Source organism: Erpetoichthys calabaricus, chromosome 7 (assembly GCF_900747795.2).
Source record: "Erpetoichthys calabaricus chromosome 7, fErpCal1.3, whole genome shotgun sequence".
Lineage (NCBI taxonomy): Eukaryota > Metazoa > Chordata > Cladistia > Polypteriformes > Polypteridae > Erpetoichthys > Erpetoichthys calabaricus.
This window is the reverse complement of record NC_041400.2, coordinates 153,504,035-153,518,809: the sequence shown is the minus strand read 5'-3', so window position 1 is coordinate 153,518,809 and position 14,775 is coordinate 153,504,035. Positions and strand designations below refer to the sequence as shown.

General features: G+C 39.8%; 1 protein-coding gene across 1 annotated transcript; it reads right to left on the bottom strand.

Annotated features, from left to right (window-relative positions):
- Positions 1-1,802: 1,802 nt before the first annotated feature.
- LOC114655147 (C-X-C motif chemokine 11-1-like) lies at positions 1,803-3,657 on the bottom strand. Its single transcript, XM_028806010.2, has 4 exons — positions 3,380-3,657; positions 3,155-3,281; positions 2,877-2,963; positions 1,803-2,339 (listed from the first exon to the last, which is right to left on the bottom strand). The coding sequence occupies exons 1-4, from the start codon at positions 3,504-3,506 to the stop codon at positions 2,318-2,320; spliced, it is 363 nt and encodes a 120-aa protein (XP_028661843.2). The 5' UTR covers positions 3,507-3,657; the 3' UTR covers positions 1,803-2,317.
- Positions 3,658-14,775: the final 11,118 nt, after the last annotated feature.

Sequence of the window (14,775 nt, the reverse complement as noted above, 5' to 3'; positions counted from 1 at the left end):
TTGGTTATGGAGGAGAGACTAAACTCATTGGGGAGGAGTGATGATGGAAAAAAAGGGAGAAGTAAATTGTATTGTGTGAGAAGCTTGTGACAATGTTATTTTGTCTTTATTAAAAAGGGTGATTTGAACCTGGGACTTTTGCCTTAGCTTTGCAGTGGTGTCAAGGATTTGGGCTCAGTTATGCTGCACCAGGAAGAGAATAATTTAATAACAAACCTAAGGATGTATAGTCAGAATTATGTTTGGAGAACAAAATGGCAAGTCAAAAGTCAAAAAAGGGAAAACATAATTAGAGCCAAGAAACACAAAATGAAAATTCTGATCAGAGGACAAAAAAGCTGTAACAAGTAAACTGAGAAAACTAACAAAAGGTATTTGTATCACGGATCTAAAACTTGGATGACTAGTTACAAGCGGTGCCGGCTTTTTAAAATGTCACACTAGTTATGTCATATGATGTGAAATACTATGCTGTTTTTAGCAATTTAACAATGCTAAAACCACCTGAAAACAAAAGAATAATATAACTAGTGTTATGTTATAGTCAGTAATTGTGTATTGTAATAAGAAAATTTGACTCAGACACGTCAAAAAGAATTGGGGAAATTGCCCTGTATAATGTCCATCAGACTTGATAAAAGTTGAGTGAAAAAAACGGATCAAAAACCAAAGCATTTGACAACATACAGTACTGAGATGGAGATATTTATGCAGAAAATGGCGACAGGATGTGATTTGGCAGAAGATAACATCAAAACTTTAGGCCGGCAGTGATGTCATCATGAATGAGCCGGAAGTGATGTCATCATGAAGGAGCCGGAAGCAGAAATGATGTAGACTGGCCATTTTGAGAACTTGGAAATGATGGAGGTAAGTGAGTAGAATTATTATTTGTTTTCGTTGGGTATGGTGAGAGAGAGAGAGAGAGAGGGAGACGTTAGTACTCGAAATCAACCCTTCATCTCGTGGTGGATCAATCACCTTAGGGCTTGTTGGCTACCTCCTAAGTGCACATGTGTGACAGTATTTAAAGGTTGTTGTCAGTATTGAATTATTTCATTTTCAGATTTGTATATTATTTCTGTCAAATTTGTTTATAATTGTTAATTGTCTACCACCTCTTTAGGTTTTCCATGTTCCTTGTTCTTTGTGGATGTAACCCCTGGAGGCGGAGCCACCCTTATGTCACCACTCCTCAGCCCTCCCTCTGGAGATTGAAGGCTCAAGAGTAGAAGATCATTCAGTTTGTGGAGGAGGTTGTAACTATTGCTGTTTTCTTTGTTTTTTTTTCTTAATTTATTTTGCTTCTGTTAATGGCTTTTGCTTTTAGATTGGATTTGTTTGCTGTAAGACTGTCTTTTAAGGTAATGAACAGTGTGCTGGACTTTTGATGGAAAAGGACATCATGCTCAGTAAAGGAAAAGGAAAGTGGAAGAGAGGAAGGCCCTGTCCCTGGCGGATTGACACAGTGGCTGGAATAATGGGTTCAAACGTGGAAGAAATGGTGAGAATGGCTAAGGGTTGGACAATGTTTCGCTTTGTTGTACACAGGGTGGCTATGAGTCAGAACTGACTCGACAGCACCGACCAACAACAGCAGCTCCCTAGCTGTCTATTGTTTATGACTTATTCCAGGTCCGTGAGGGTGGGAAAGGTTATGAACGAGGCTACCAAGAGCAGCTGTTATCAGGACAGCACAAAGTCAGTGTGTTACTGGACCTTGTAAAGTTCATCAATCACTTTTGCATTCTTTTACTCAATCCTTTTTGTCAGCCTTTGCATATTAAACACACTCCCAGATGTTTCTAAAAAAAGTCTATTTTTATTTATATAAAAGTATGGAATTTCATCCATATTACTGCAGCACTTGTGCAATGAATATCTGTTAATTATAGCATTTGACAAAATATAACAATTTACAAGAACATATTATCTTTATCAGAGCAGCACATTGAACAATATTACACTTATACATGAGCACTGGAAAAATAAATATTATTTACAAGAGTACCAGAGCTTATAGAAATTGACTCCTTTAACATCCTTTTCAACTGTACAGCTTTCATTATAATAAAAATAATATATTGACATTTTCTTTTATTATTCATGCAGCTTTCTCCAGGTTGGTCCATACAGGAGAAATTAGGCATCTGAAATCCATTTACAAGTTCATGATCACATTGCTTTTATATCACGTTTTTAAGCCACCAGACCTGGCAGACACTGAAGGCAGGGCAAAGCAGAATGAGATGGAGTCCAAATAAAATCTGAAGAACGTGAAGGCCCTTTTACCCTTAGGATTAACTTTGTTATGTCTTCAGAGACGGGATTGTGAGCGTCTGGAAAACAACATAAAATGATTATAAGCACAGATCCTGCCAACACATTTCCCAGGCCCATCTATTCATGTGCTTACAACAAGCTTACTTTGATATTGGGTCATGAGGAGTCAAACCCTATCATGGTCAGAAGATAAGAACCAACTCTGGGTCGGGCACCAGGCAGTTCAAAAGAAATAACTTATTTTATAATAAGGATGATATTAAATCACACAATAAAAAGACAAATGCCTGATTATTTTTCAATTTTGAATCCTGATGTTTAAAAGCAAATGACTTAACAACTATCTAGTCCATTATAGGAGTATAATCTTACATAATTTAAAACATACATACAATATATAACATAACATAATACATTTAAATAATAAAGTAAACAAACAGAAATCTGGATTTTCTGGTGCTACATAATTAACACAATAAGAAACTGTTTTGTTAAGAAGTAGACTGACACTAGTTACTGTAACCTAGTGCTGAATGAAAGAGATAAGCAGATGACTTTGGTGTGCAGAATCACTGCCTTCTTTTTTTAATTACCTTGATTTCTTTGCATTTTTCATGAACTTCAGGGTAAATTTGGATTTGGGATTCAAGCATTTCTTTGTTTTATCTTTCAGAGTAACACTGAAAATTAAAAAAAGAAAAGATTAGCTGTTGGCTTAAAACACATTTTCAGAAAGGCGATTCTATCTGCTTAGTTGGATGACAGAAACCATTAAGCTTGGGACTGAAAAAAACAGAAATTACACTATTCATGTCACCATTTAGATTCAGCTTTATCAATTTGCAATAGACAAGTAAATTCAAATACTCACATTATCTCGAGCTGTGGGCAGATTGCAGAGGATGGAAATATTTCCATCGTCTTGATGTGCGCTGGAGAAATAAAGTTAGCCCCGCTTCCTATGCAGATGCAGCGACCCTTGCTTGGAAGTGGGGATCCTGAAAGAACCGAGAGATGAAAGTCAAGACCACAACATCACAGAGATCATCAGAAATGACACAAAGAAAAGATCAGACATTCTGATTCAAATACTCACCTTCAATGGCAGGATGCAGGAGAAAAGCAAGGAAAACAAATGCTATACAGATCATTGTATTTAAAGAGTCCTGCGTCTTTGAGGATAATTCTGATTTCTTGAGATTAATGCTGCATGCTATGCCCATTAGCTGGCCCTCTTTGAATTTATACTCTCTTGACACCCGGTCCTGCTGACTGCAAGCAGAAATTCTGGAAAAAACAGGGATTTCCCTAATCTGTTGTCCATTGTGCAGTCTGCCTCTTTCTACAAGAGGATTATTTCCTGTAAGCAGTGCACACTGTAGGGAAAGTAGAAATGAAAATATGAAATAAAAAGAAAAGAAAGTTTGCAAGTTGAATTTGGAAATGCATTAATTCAATAATGAAAATAAACAGTTCGTGTGTTTGAGAGGTGGAAGGTAAACCAGTTACAAAATCAAATTGTCAACATTTTTTTATATAGCACATTTTCACACACAAAGTGTAGCTCATACTGCTTTGCACCAAGTTAAAGAATGGGAAACACTTTAGTTAGGGTACTGCAAAAATGTATCTATTACTCATTTACTCTTACGTAACAAGACCTTAACCAAGGTTTCTTTAGGTCTTCATGATTTATCAGTAGATGGGGTATTCACCTCTGTGCAGTGTGGCATATTGACATGATGGTAAGATTACTTATTAATATGAAAGATTCACGGGTCTTATGCTAAATATGGAATATCATGAGAAGTGTGTCTCAGTTAAGGCACCCCAGACCACCCCAAAGGGGCATTTTGTTAGTTGGTCACATTGCAGAGATGAATAAACACTTTACTCATGACTTGTAAGTGTTATGAAGATCCAACGAAGTCTTTGTTAATACCTAGTTACATATTTGCAAATGAGTGATACGACAGATGCATTTTTGCAGCGCCTAAAGTATTATCAGAGAAAGAATTACAATAACAAAAAGGTAAGCCTATTGTAAGTAATTATTAACAAAACAACACATTTTAAGTCTCTAATAGTTATGAGCTATAGTCAGATGGACAGACAGAAGAGGAAAACAGAAAAATGATGAGATTCTGGAAGAAAAAAAACCTGAAGGAGTTCCATTGCCAAAAGACCACCACACTCTGGGGATTCTACAATACATCCATCCATTACCCAACTCACTATATCCTAACTACAGGGTCACGGGGGTCTGCTGAAGCCAATCCCAGCCAACACAGGGCGCAAGGCAGGAAACAAACCCTGGGCAGGGCGCCAGCCCACCGCAGGGCACACACATACACACCCACACACCAAGCATACACTAGGGACAATTTAGGATCGCCAATCCACCTAACCTGCATGTCTTTGGACTGTGGGAGGAAACCCACGCAGACACGGGGGAGAACATGCAAACTCCACACAGGGGGGACCTCTACAATACATAAATGTGATAAAGTTATTCATTATTGTTAGAATGCACTGTCTTAGTAGATTTGACGTAGAAGGTCTCATCAGCAGCTGGAGTATCCACATTCCTCCCAAAACCAAAAATTGACCACAGAGTGCAGGAAGCCACCACAGAAACTAGAAAAAGAAAACCAAGAACAGCAGTGGTTAGAGACCAGAGCAAATCGCTTAAGTGTATAATATTGCAATGTCTATTACAGGCAGTCTAAAAAAGAAATTACAGTATGAAAAGGCCAAATTGAAGAAGTGGGTTGTGGGATGTTTTTTTAAATGTTCCACGGTGTTAGCCCAGCACATGTCTATTAGTAAAGCCTTCTGGATTTTTGGTGTAAAGATCACCTTCTCAGTTCTCTTATTCTTTGCTCTTGGAATAATAAACAAACCAGTGTTAAAGGATTTAAAATTACAGTTAGAAGTGCAAGGGGGGCATACAGTCCACAATAATAAGAAAGTTTAAGATTTTTAGGAGCCTTATATGTAATTCCAAGCATTTTAAAATCAGTTCTTAACGATACAGACAACCAGTCTAATTAAACTAAGACTAGTGAAATGTGCTCAGATTCAAATTAGCTGCAGACAACTGTCAAGCATGTGAGATTAGGATGTATATGATGGGAATGGGCTTATCAAATATTAGGAAAGACTTGACTGTGACACTTCCACTAACCCAATTTCCATTTGCCCTACAAGGGAGGGCAGAGTTGGGTGGAGTGGTGGCTCTTAGACTAGGGAGCTGCACTGGTCATCAGAAGGTTGCCGGTTCAAATCCTGTAAACGCCAAAAGTGAATCTACTCCGTTGGGCCCTTAACCTGCAATTGCTCTGTCCTGGGTGTGACGTTAATCTGCATCTAGCCCTGCATGTAGGCCCTCCAACCTACAGGGAAAAACTTGGGGGTTGGTGGTAGAATTGGCACTCCAGCCACCATAAAAAAACCTCACACTGTTCCATTCCATCTGAGCTAGTGTGGTGCTGAGGTGTCACCCATCGCATGGCTGACTTCGGGTCCTAATCTGGGATCCTGAGTTGGTTTGTCATGTGGTGGGTGTGGCAATGAGCTATATCAGTGTGTGCTCCTAACCTCTCTCTCCACAATGGAGTAGGACAATTCAGATGACCACTGATGTAATTTTTGCTGGGATTATCAACCACCCCTGCTCTTTTCACTGCTGTTCCACCATATAAAAACAGTGGTTACAGGAAGTTTTCATACCTGTGGACCCAACCTTCGTGCAGACTGGTTCCCTGAAGAGCTCTGTTTTTCAACAAGACATCAATACTGGTGTATCTTTTCTTTTTTCTAAAAAAAGAACTCTAACTTGTACATTAAATTGGGGTTACCTTCTGGCACCACAAATCTTTATCCTGTTATGTCTTTATCAGGTAGTCCTGTTAGGGAAAAATACAAGATAGTTACAGTTTCTTAATAATGCATTTTATTTATATGGCGCCTTTCCCATGCTCAAGACGCTTCACAGAGTCTTAGAAGAAACAGCAGGGTATATGTAACATTGGATACAAATGTTTTCTTGAATAGAACAATGAAACAGATAACAAAGCATTAAACAGAATACTGTAAAGGACAATAAACCAGAGTAAAATACTAAATTTAATACTAAAGGAAAAACCTAACAAATAACCTAATTTGTGATATAACAGACACACAAATTATCCTGAACACCTGGACAGAGTGGTAAACTGAAAGAAAGGGCAAAATGTTAAGTTAAAAGCCTTCCTAAATTGATGAGTTTTAAGTTGTTTTTTAAAAGAATTCATGGAGTCGGCTGATGTAATTAATTTTGGGATGTCATTCCAAAGTCTGGGTGCTATGGAGCTGAAACGAAAAGTGTTGATAACAGAGAAGAGTGGCAGCAACATGCGTGCGCCAGCGTCCCCTCCACAGTTAACCACTGAATGTTGAGATTTTTCTGTGTAATTTTTATGGCATTGAAGTACTGTACTGCATTCGAATGTCGTTTGAGTCGTAACGCGGAAATATTTTTGACCCAAACGGTATTCCATACACACCTGTCGTGTTTAGAGCATGTGCAGTAGAGCCAAGCCTACCCGATCCACGGTCGCGAGCTCTTGTGGACTCTCCTGCCCAGCGGCTATTGAGCCAGCGTGATGTCACCCGCGCGTACCGGGAGCTGTGGTTGTGCGGTGGGTTCCCCTCTACTGATGGGGGCCTGGCTGCGTGTAACGATGTCGCGACTTTCTCGCTCGCAACCACCATGGAGCTGCACGCCGGGATTTCGCCGCTCCTCATCGCGCTTTTCCTCGCATCTCTATTCACCTGGCTGATCCGCTTTTCTGTCAGCATGTGGGGCCGCTGGGGCAGGCGGAGCGATTCCAGTGGGCTTTGGGGGTCTGTGCTGCGAGCGGACGGGGAATCGCACCTTGCTCTGCGGGAGCTGCTCGTATCGCTCTTCTCCTTCAAGTCTTTCCGTGAGAAATGGCAGCGCACTTACTGTAGGTCCAAGCGCTCAATGAGAAGGCGTGTCGGATAGGGGTGAGCAGGGCCGGATTTTCCTATAGGCTAACTAGGCTTCAGCCTAGGGCCTCAAGATCAAGAGGGGCCTACATTCAAATTGTTAGCAAAATTAAAAATACACTATTCTAAAAACAGTGAACACTAAAACACTGAACCGAAAATAAGGAGAAATTCTACACATATGACTAATAAACAAACATAAAAATGTATTGGTTAAGATCAACGCGTATTACGTATTTTATTATCTCTCATGTAATTTACAAACTTAAAAATGGAAGGTGAAAGGGCCTCATAAGTGGAATAGCCTAGGGTCACTTTTCATATAAATCTGGCCCTGGGGGTGAGTGTCTTGGTTATAAAACCTGACAGCTAATATCAATTAGACAGAAATTCGCCGAACGAGAGTCTTCAAACTCTTCATCTTCAAACTTTTCTTAAACACATTGTGGGTGTCACAATTTTGAATGAAGGTGGTCAGTTCATTCCACCAGCAATGAGTTACATGTGAAAATAAGCTGGATTGAGATTTGATGCCATGCAGAGGTGTCAACACCACATGCTGTTCATCAGCAGACCTGAGTGGCCAAGAAGGATCATAGAACCTCACAGGTGTGTCCATAAGTATAGGTGCTGACCCAATGAGTATTCTGTAGAACTTAATACTGTATGTGCTGCATCATGTAGCCAATGTAATGATCAGAAAAGAAGAGTGACATGTGCCAACCTCAGCTGGTTGAACACCGGACATGCCCTGCATTTTGGAATGTCTGCAGGTGTTTGGTGACATATGCTGGTACTCCTGCCAGAAGAGAGTTGCAATAGTCTAGACGTGACAAGACCGAAGCCTGGACCAGGAGCTGTGCTGCATACTTTGTCAGATACAGTCTGATCTTGATCTACAATGAATATTGTATAGAGTGAATCGACAAGACTGACAGACTGCTGCAACATGGCCAGTGAAGGACAGCTGGTCATTGATCAGCACCCTAAGGTTGTGTATGGACTTAGCAGGTGTTAGTGGTAATAATCCAGGCTGAGTAAAAATGGGGTGCTGAATGGATGGATAAGCCATTTTAACAAGAAGGTTCGCCATTGCCATGTTCAGCTGGGGATGAGGTTTCTTCATCCAGCTGAATGGAGGGAGCAACAGCTGCATATCATTGACGTAGCACTGATAAGAGGAAACATAGGTGGGGATGATAGGACCTAGTAAGAAGGTGTATAGAAAGAAGAGGAGAAGACTTTGCACCAATCCTTGGGGCACCCCCATGCTTTCCTGGTGCACTCTTGACATCTATCCTAACCAGGACACATGGTAGGATCTGTCCGAGAGGTAGGTAGACCACCTGAGGACAGTCCCAGTGATGCCAAGGTCAGAGAATGTGTCCAGGAGGATCTGGTGGTTGACAATGTCAAAGGCAGAGAAGAGATCTAGCAGGATGTGGACAGACATCTGTTTCCCAATAATGGAAATTATTCTACTGAAATTTTTGAGAGCTACATTTATGTCTTTTAACACCTATAACATGATCAACAACAAATACAGTAAAATATTAGTGATTTTAAAAGGAGTGGGCTATTTTTATAAAAGTATCTTGTTAAATACATGGTAGCATGTGAATAAAAGTGAAGTGGGTAAAAGCAGAAGCAAAGAAGTACAAAAGTTCAGTGCTGAACATTTTGTGGTTTACTCTTAGCACCCACTCTGGTTTCCTTTAGGTTTTGTAAATTCCATGTTGTCAACTCTCAGACCACTGAAAGAGTTTAAGATCCTCTTGCCATACCATGTATTTAATGAGATCGTATCCTCTGCCATAGTAGTGTAGTTGTGTTTTGTGTAATGTTCATTTTCCTGCCTACCCAGCTCTAAATAAAAACGGATACTTCCAAAATGCCAGCGCTGCAGCAGAATGCCAAGTTCCCGTTTCAGTTTTGCAGTGTTAAAGGGAGATTCCTTATCGACAGACAGCAAAGGCTTTTGAAACAGTCTTTCTTAAGCTTTGTAGTTTATATCTTATTTTTCTGCTCTGTCTAAAAACAAACTTCATGCAAGAGACAACCTTGTCATTCTGTAGACAATTATTTTCCCTATATGTGTGCAATATGGGATGAATATGCTGAGATCGGAAGTGTGCTGCCAAGAATGTCTGTGTATTTCAAGGTCCTATACAGTAGTGAGCATTGTCCAACAACAAAAACACCACCTTACTAATATCCATATAATATTGAACAAACGGAGTCTAATTTGCAATGTGATCCATTACAGAATACTTTGGAATGCTGTGCTGAAGCTAATTCAAGGGTTATGATTGTTGTAACACACTTTTTTCCCATCTCTTATATGTGGCAGTCAGGCCACACTTTTGGAAGTGGGCATTCTTTTAGGTGTGCCCCTCAAGCTGTGGCTTCTTAGATGATGAGGTCATTCTGGAAGAATGAAGTGTAAAATAACGAGCCAACAGGCACAGCTGGCTTTGAGGCCCCAGACCGTGATAAAGCAAAGCATGGCAAGTCAACTGACTTTCAAAGAGAAGTTTTACTTTAAGTCCGTCACTCAAAAGAGTAATCAAAAACGTGCAATACAGTATCATTAGCCTATTGTGACTTTTAATCATTTTTATTTTTTCCTTAGTTTTTACTTCTATGCTCACTAAGCAAATTATTAGGTTCACTACATGAATACCTGAGGTGGGCTGGCGCCCTGTCCAGAGATTTATTCCTGCCTTGTACCCTGTGCTGGCAGGGATTGGCTCCAGCAGACCCCCTTGACCCTGTGTTAGGATATAGCGGGTTGGACAATGACTGACTGACTATATGAATACTGTGTAGGGCCTACTTTTGTTCTTCAAACAGTCTCAGTTCTTCATAGCATGGATTCCACAAGATGTTGAAAAAAATCCCTTGAAATTTGGGTCCATGTTGACATGATTACCTCACACAACTTACATTTACATTTCTCGGTGGCCAGCTGTGCATTCATTCAGTAAATCTGCTCTTCTATCACATTCCAAAAGTGTTCAATTTGATTTGGATCTTGTGACTGGGAAGGCCACTGAAGAACAATTAACTCATTGTCATGTTCAGAAAAATAGTTTTGAGATGACTTTTGCTTTGTTACATGGTGCATTATCATGCTGGAAATAGCTATTAGAGGATGGGTAAATTGTGGATATGAAGGGATCCACATGGTCAGCAAAAATACTCAGAAAGTCTGTGGCTTTCAAGCGCTGATTGATCGATATTAACAGGCCCAAGGTGCTTCAAGAAAACATTTCCCAAACCATTACACCACTTCCACCAGCGAGAACTGTTGACACAAGATGGTTTGGGTGTATGGATTCATGTTGTTGGCACCAAATTATGACCCAACTAATTGTGTGCTTCAGCAGAAGATTCATCAGACCAAGATACTGTTTTCCAGTCTTCAACTGTCCAATTTTGGTGAGTCTGTGCCCACTGCAGCCTCAGCTTTCTGTACTTTGCCGATAGGGGTGGAATCCAACCTGATCTTCTGCTGTTGTACTCCATGCGTCTCATAGTCCAGCGTGTATGCATTCTGAGATGCTTTCCTGCTCACCACAGTTATAAAAAATTGTTATATGAATTAATGTAACCTTTCTTAAGTAAAATTCTAGAGAAGGCAGTCATTATGCAGTTAAATGAGCACCTCAATAAACATGCTATTCTTGATAAATTTCAGTCAGGTTTTAGAACAAATCACAGCACAGAAACTGCACTCGTTAAAGTAGTAAATGACTTGCGGGTAAATGCAGACAGAGGCCATTTATCTGTTCTCATCCTCTTAGATTTGAGTGCCGCATTTGACACTATTGATCATAATATTCTTAAGAATCGCCTTAGTCAATGGGTGGGCCTCTCTGGCAGTGTCTTAAACTGGTTTGAATCCTACCTGGCAGGGAGAAAATTCTTTGTTAGTTGTGGTAATTATAACTCAAAGACACATGATATTCTATATGGTGTTCCACAAGGCTCTATCCTGGGTCCGCTGTTCTTCTCAATCTACATGCTTCCATTAGGTCAGATTATCTCGGGACATAACGTGAGCTACCACAGCTATGCTGATGACACACAGCTGTATTTATCAATAGCACCTGATGACCCCAAATCTCTTGATTCGCTAACACAATGTCTAACCTGTATCTCAGAATGGATGAATAGTAACTTTCTCAAATTAAATAAAGAAAAAACCGAAATCTTAGTGATTGGCAATAATGGATACAATGAGGCTATTAGAAATAAACTGGATGCATTAGGATTAAAAGTCAAATCGGAGGTAAAAAGCTTAGGGGTAACCGTTGATTGTAATCTGAATTTTAAATCGCATATTAATAAAATGACTAGGACAGCATTTTTTCACCTAAGGAACATAGCAAAAGTTAGACCTCTTATATCATCGAAAGATGCAGAGAAATTAGTTCATGCGTTTGTCTTTAGTCGGCTAGATTACTGTAATGCACTCCTCTCAGGACTACCCAAAAAAGACATCAATCGTTTGCAGTTAGTGCAGAATGCAGCTGCTAGAATCCTTACCAGGAAAAGAAAATCCGAACACATTTCTCCAGTTTTGATGTCACTACACTGGTTACCTCTGTCATTCAGAATTGACTTTAAAATTCTGCTTATGGTTTATAAAGCTTTAAATAATCTCGCCCCGTCTTATATATCGGAATGTCTGACACCTTATATTCCAAATCGCAACCTCAGATCCTCAACTGAGTGTCTCCTTAGAATTCCAAGAGCAAAACTTAAAAGAAGTGGTGAGGCGGCCTTCTGCTGTTATGCACCTAAAATCTGGAATAGCCTGCCAGTAGGAATTCGCCAGGCTAATACAGTGGAGCACTTTAAAAAACTACTGAAAACACATTACTTTAACATGGCCTTCTCATAACTTCACTGTAATCTAATCCTGACACTCTGTATATCCAATTCATTATAATAACTATTCATTCAAAATTTGTACTAACCCCTACTCTCTCTTCTGTTTTCTTTTCCGGTGTCCTATTGGTGGTGGCTTGTGCCACCACCATCTACCCAAAGCACCATGATGTTCCAACAATGATGGATGGATTAAAAGCCAGAAGTCTGTATAACCATCAGCATCAAGTGACTCCGTGAGAACCCTAACTACAAAGAGGACTATTTCATTTATGTTAGGTAGAATGCCCAAAGGGGACTGGGCGGTCTCGTGGCCTGGAACCCCTACAGATTTTATTTTTTTCTCCAGCCTTCTGGAGTTTTTTTTTGTTTTTTCTGTCCACCCTGGCCATCGGACCTTACTCCTTTCTATGTTAACTAATGTTGTCTTATTTTAATTTCTTATTTGTCTTTTATTCTTCTTTTCTTCATTATGTAAAGCACTTTGAGCTACTTTTTGTATGAAAATGTGCTATATAAATAAATGTTGTTGTTGTTGTTGTTGTTCTGTCAGCTCCGACCAGTCTGGCCATTCTCCTATGACCTCTCTCATCAATAAGATGTTTCTGTCTGCAGAACTGATGCACACTGAATGTTTTTTGTTTTTCTCACAATTCTGAGTAAACTCTAAAGACTGCTGTGCATGAAAATCCCAGGAGATCAGCAGTTACAGAAATAGTCAGACAAGCCTATCTGGCACCAACAATCAAGCCATAGTTGAAATCACCGAGATCATGTTTTTTCTGCTATTCTGGTGTTTGATATGAACATTAACTGAAGCTCATAACCTATATCTGTATAATTGCATGCATTGTGCTGCTGCCACATGATGGGCTGATTAGATAATTGCAAGGATATGCAGGTTCACGGGTGTTACTAATAATTTGTGGTTCATAGCGATTACTTCTGACTTTGACCCCTGCTTGTACTCTTTAACAACAGTTAGCATTTTGTTTAAACAACTGGTTTTCTTTGCTCTTGTGGTATTGACCTTACTTTGTTTTCCTGACTATCTCTTTCTCCCACTCTTTCATAACAAAAATATAATGATTTATTCTCTAGTCAGTACATAGTAAATAATATCCACACACACACACACAAACATACAAGACAATGGTAAGTCTGAAAAACAGACTTCTTCTTTCGCCTGCTCCCGTTAGGGGTTGCCACAGCAGATCATCTTCTTCCATATCTTTCTGTCCTCTGCATCTTGTTCTGTTACACCCATCACCTGCATGTCCTATCTCACCACATCCATAAACCTTCTCTTAGGCCTAAAAGGTCAAAAATACTACAACATTTTGCAAAAACAATAAAAAAGAAAGTACTAGAAGCTACTTTATGTCTATTTTAAAGGTGTTAAAGCATGATTTTAAAGCAACCACACAAGAGTTGAACCGCTTTTTCATTTTGTGCCCCACCTCGGCATTATTTGCAGTTCAACCAGTAGAGATGAGTAGAATGAGGCAAAAACCTCACATGAAAGCCAAAGCTAAGAGCAAACGTCAAGCTCAAATGTGTCCAAAAGGAGGAGCTACGGGCAGAGTTGCAGCCTAATCCTGATGTGTGTGTACATTAAATAGAACAAAGAAACAAAGAAGGGGTAATATATGCAGTAGGTGTTGTGAAACTAGAAAGTCCCAAAAGCACAAATTCAAAAACACTTTCTAAAGTTGCCCACTAGTTGGGGGGGGGGGGGATACACAAGGGCTGAGACAAATCTTTTTGAAAAAATAAAAGGTCTATTTTCACAAAGGCACTGTAAAACAGAAGGTTTTGAAGAGCTCAAAGGAGATGCCTGAAGAGGCAAAGCAGACACAGCAAAAAAGCCACAAAACAGAATCCAAAGGTGATGGTCAAATCAGAGCAGAGGTTCAAAATATCAATAAGCACATTTTGTAAATCCCAATGTGAAATCCAGAGACGTAGTGAAAAACTGAGCACAGGTTCAAAATTCCAGAAAATCAAAACACAATAGCAAAGACAGGAACTCACAATAACTTACCACTCCCTAGTGCATTCGAATGATCCACCAGGAACTATGGGAGGTCCTCACTTACAGTAAATAAGGCTGGAGGACCATTCCTGGCAGTGATTGACAGGTGGCCCCACCTCTTGGGGAACCACCCTTAAAACACAATGGACATAACCAAGGCCACATTCACTTACAAACGAACACAAAGAAAAATGTATGTAATAAATCGAAGAGACATAAATACAAATAAATCACATGAAATTAGACACTACAAACAAAAAAACACGACTGTGAACCTCAACCAAGGAGAAAATGCTGGAAAAAACATGACAGTAGGTAACAAACCCAAACAAGGAAGAAGAAGAAGAAGGCCACGTTCACACCAAGGACAAGTTGTCTCAGGATTCACAGATTTAATTTTTAATAGCATGAGTGAAGCACCTCCAAGACCAAGGCCCTTATTTCCTGGTTATTCAGTTTGGCCAGATGGCCAATTCTAGGAAGAGTTCTGGTGTGGTCAAAGTTCTTCCATTTCACAATTATTGAGGCCACTGTGCTCCCAGAATACT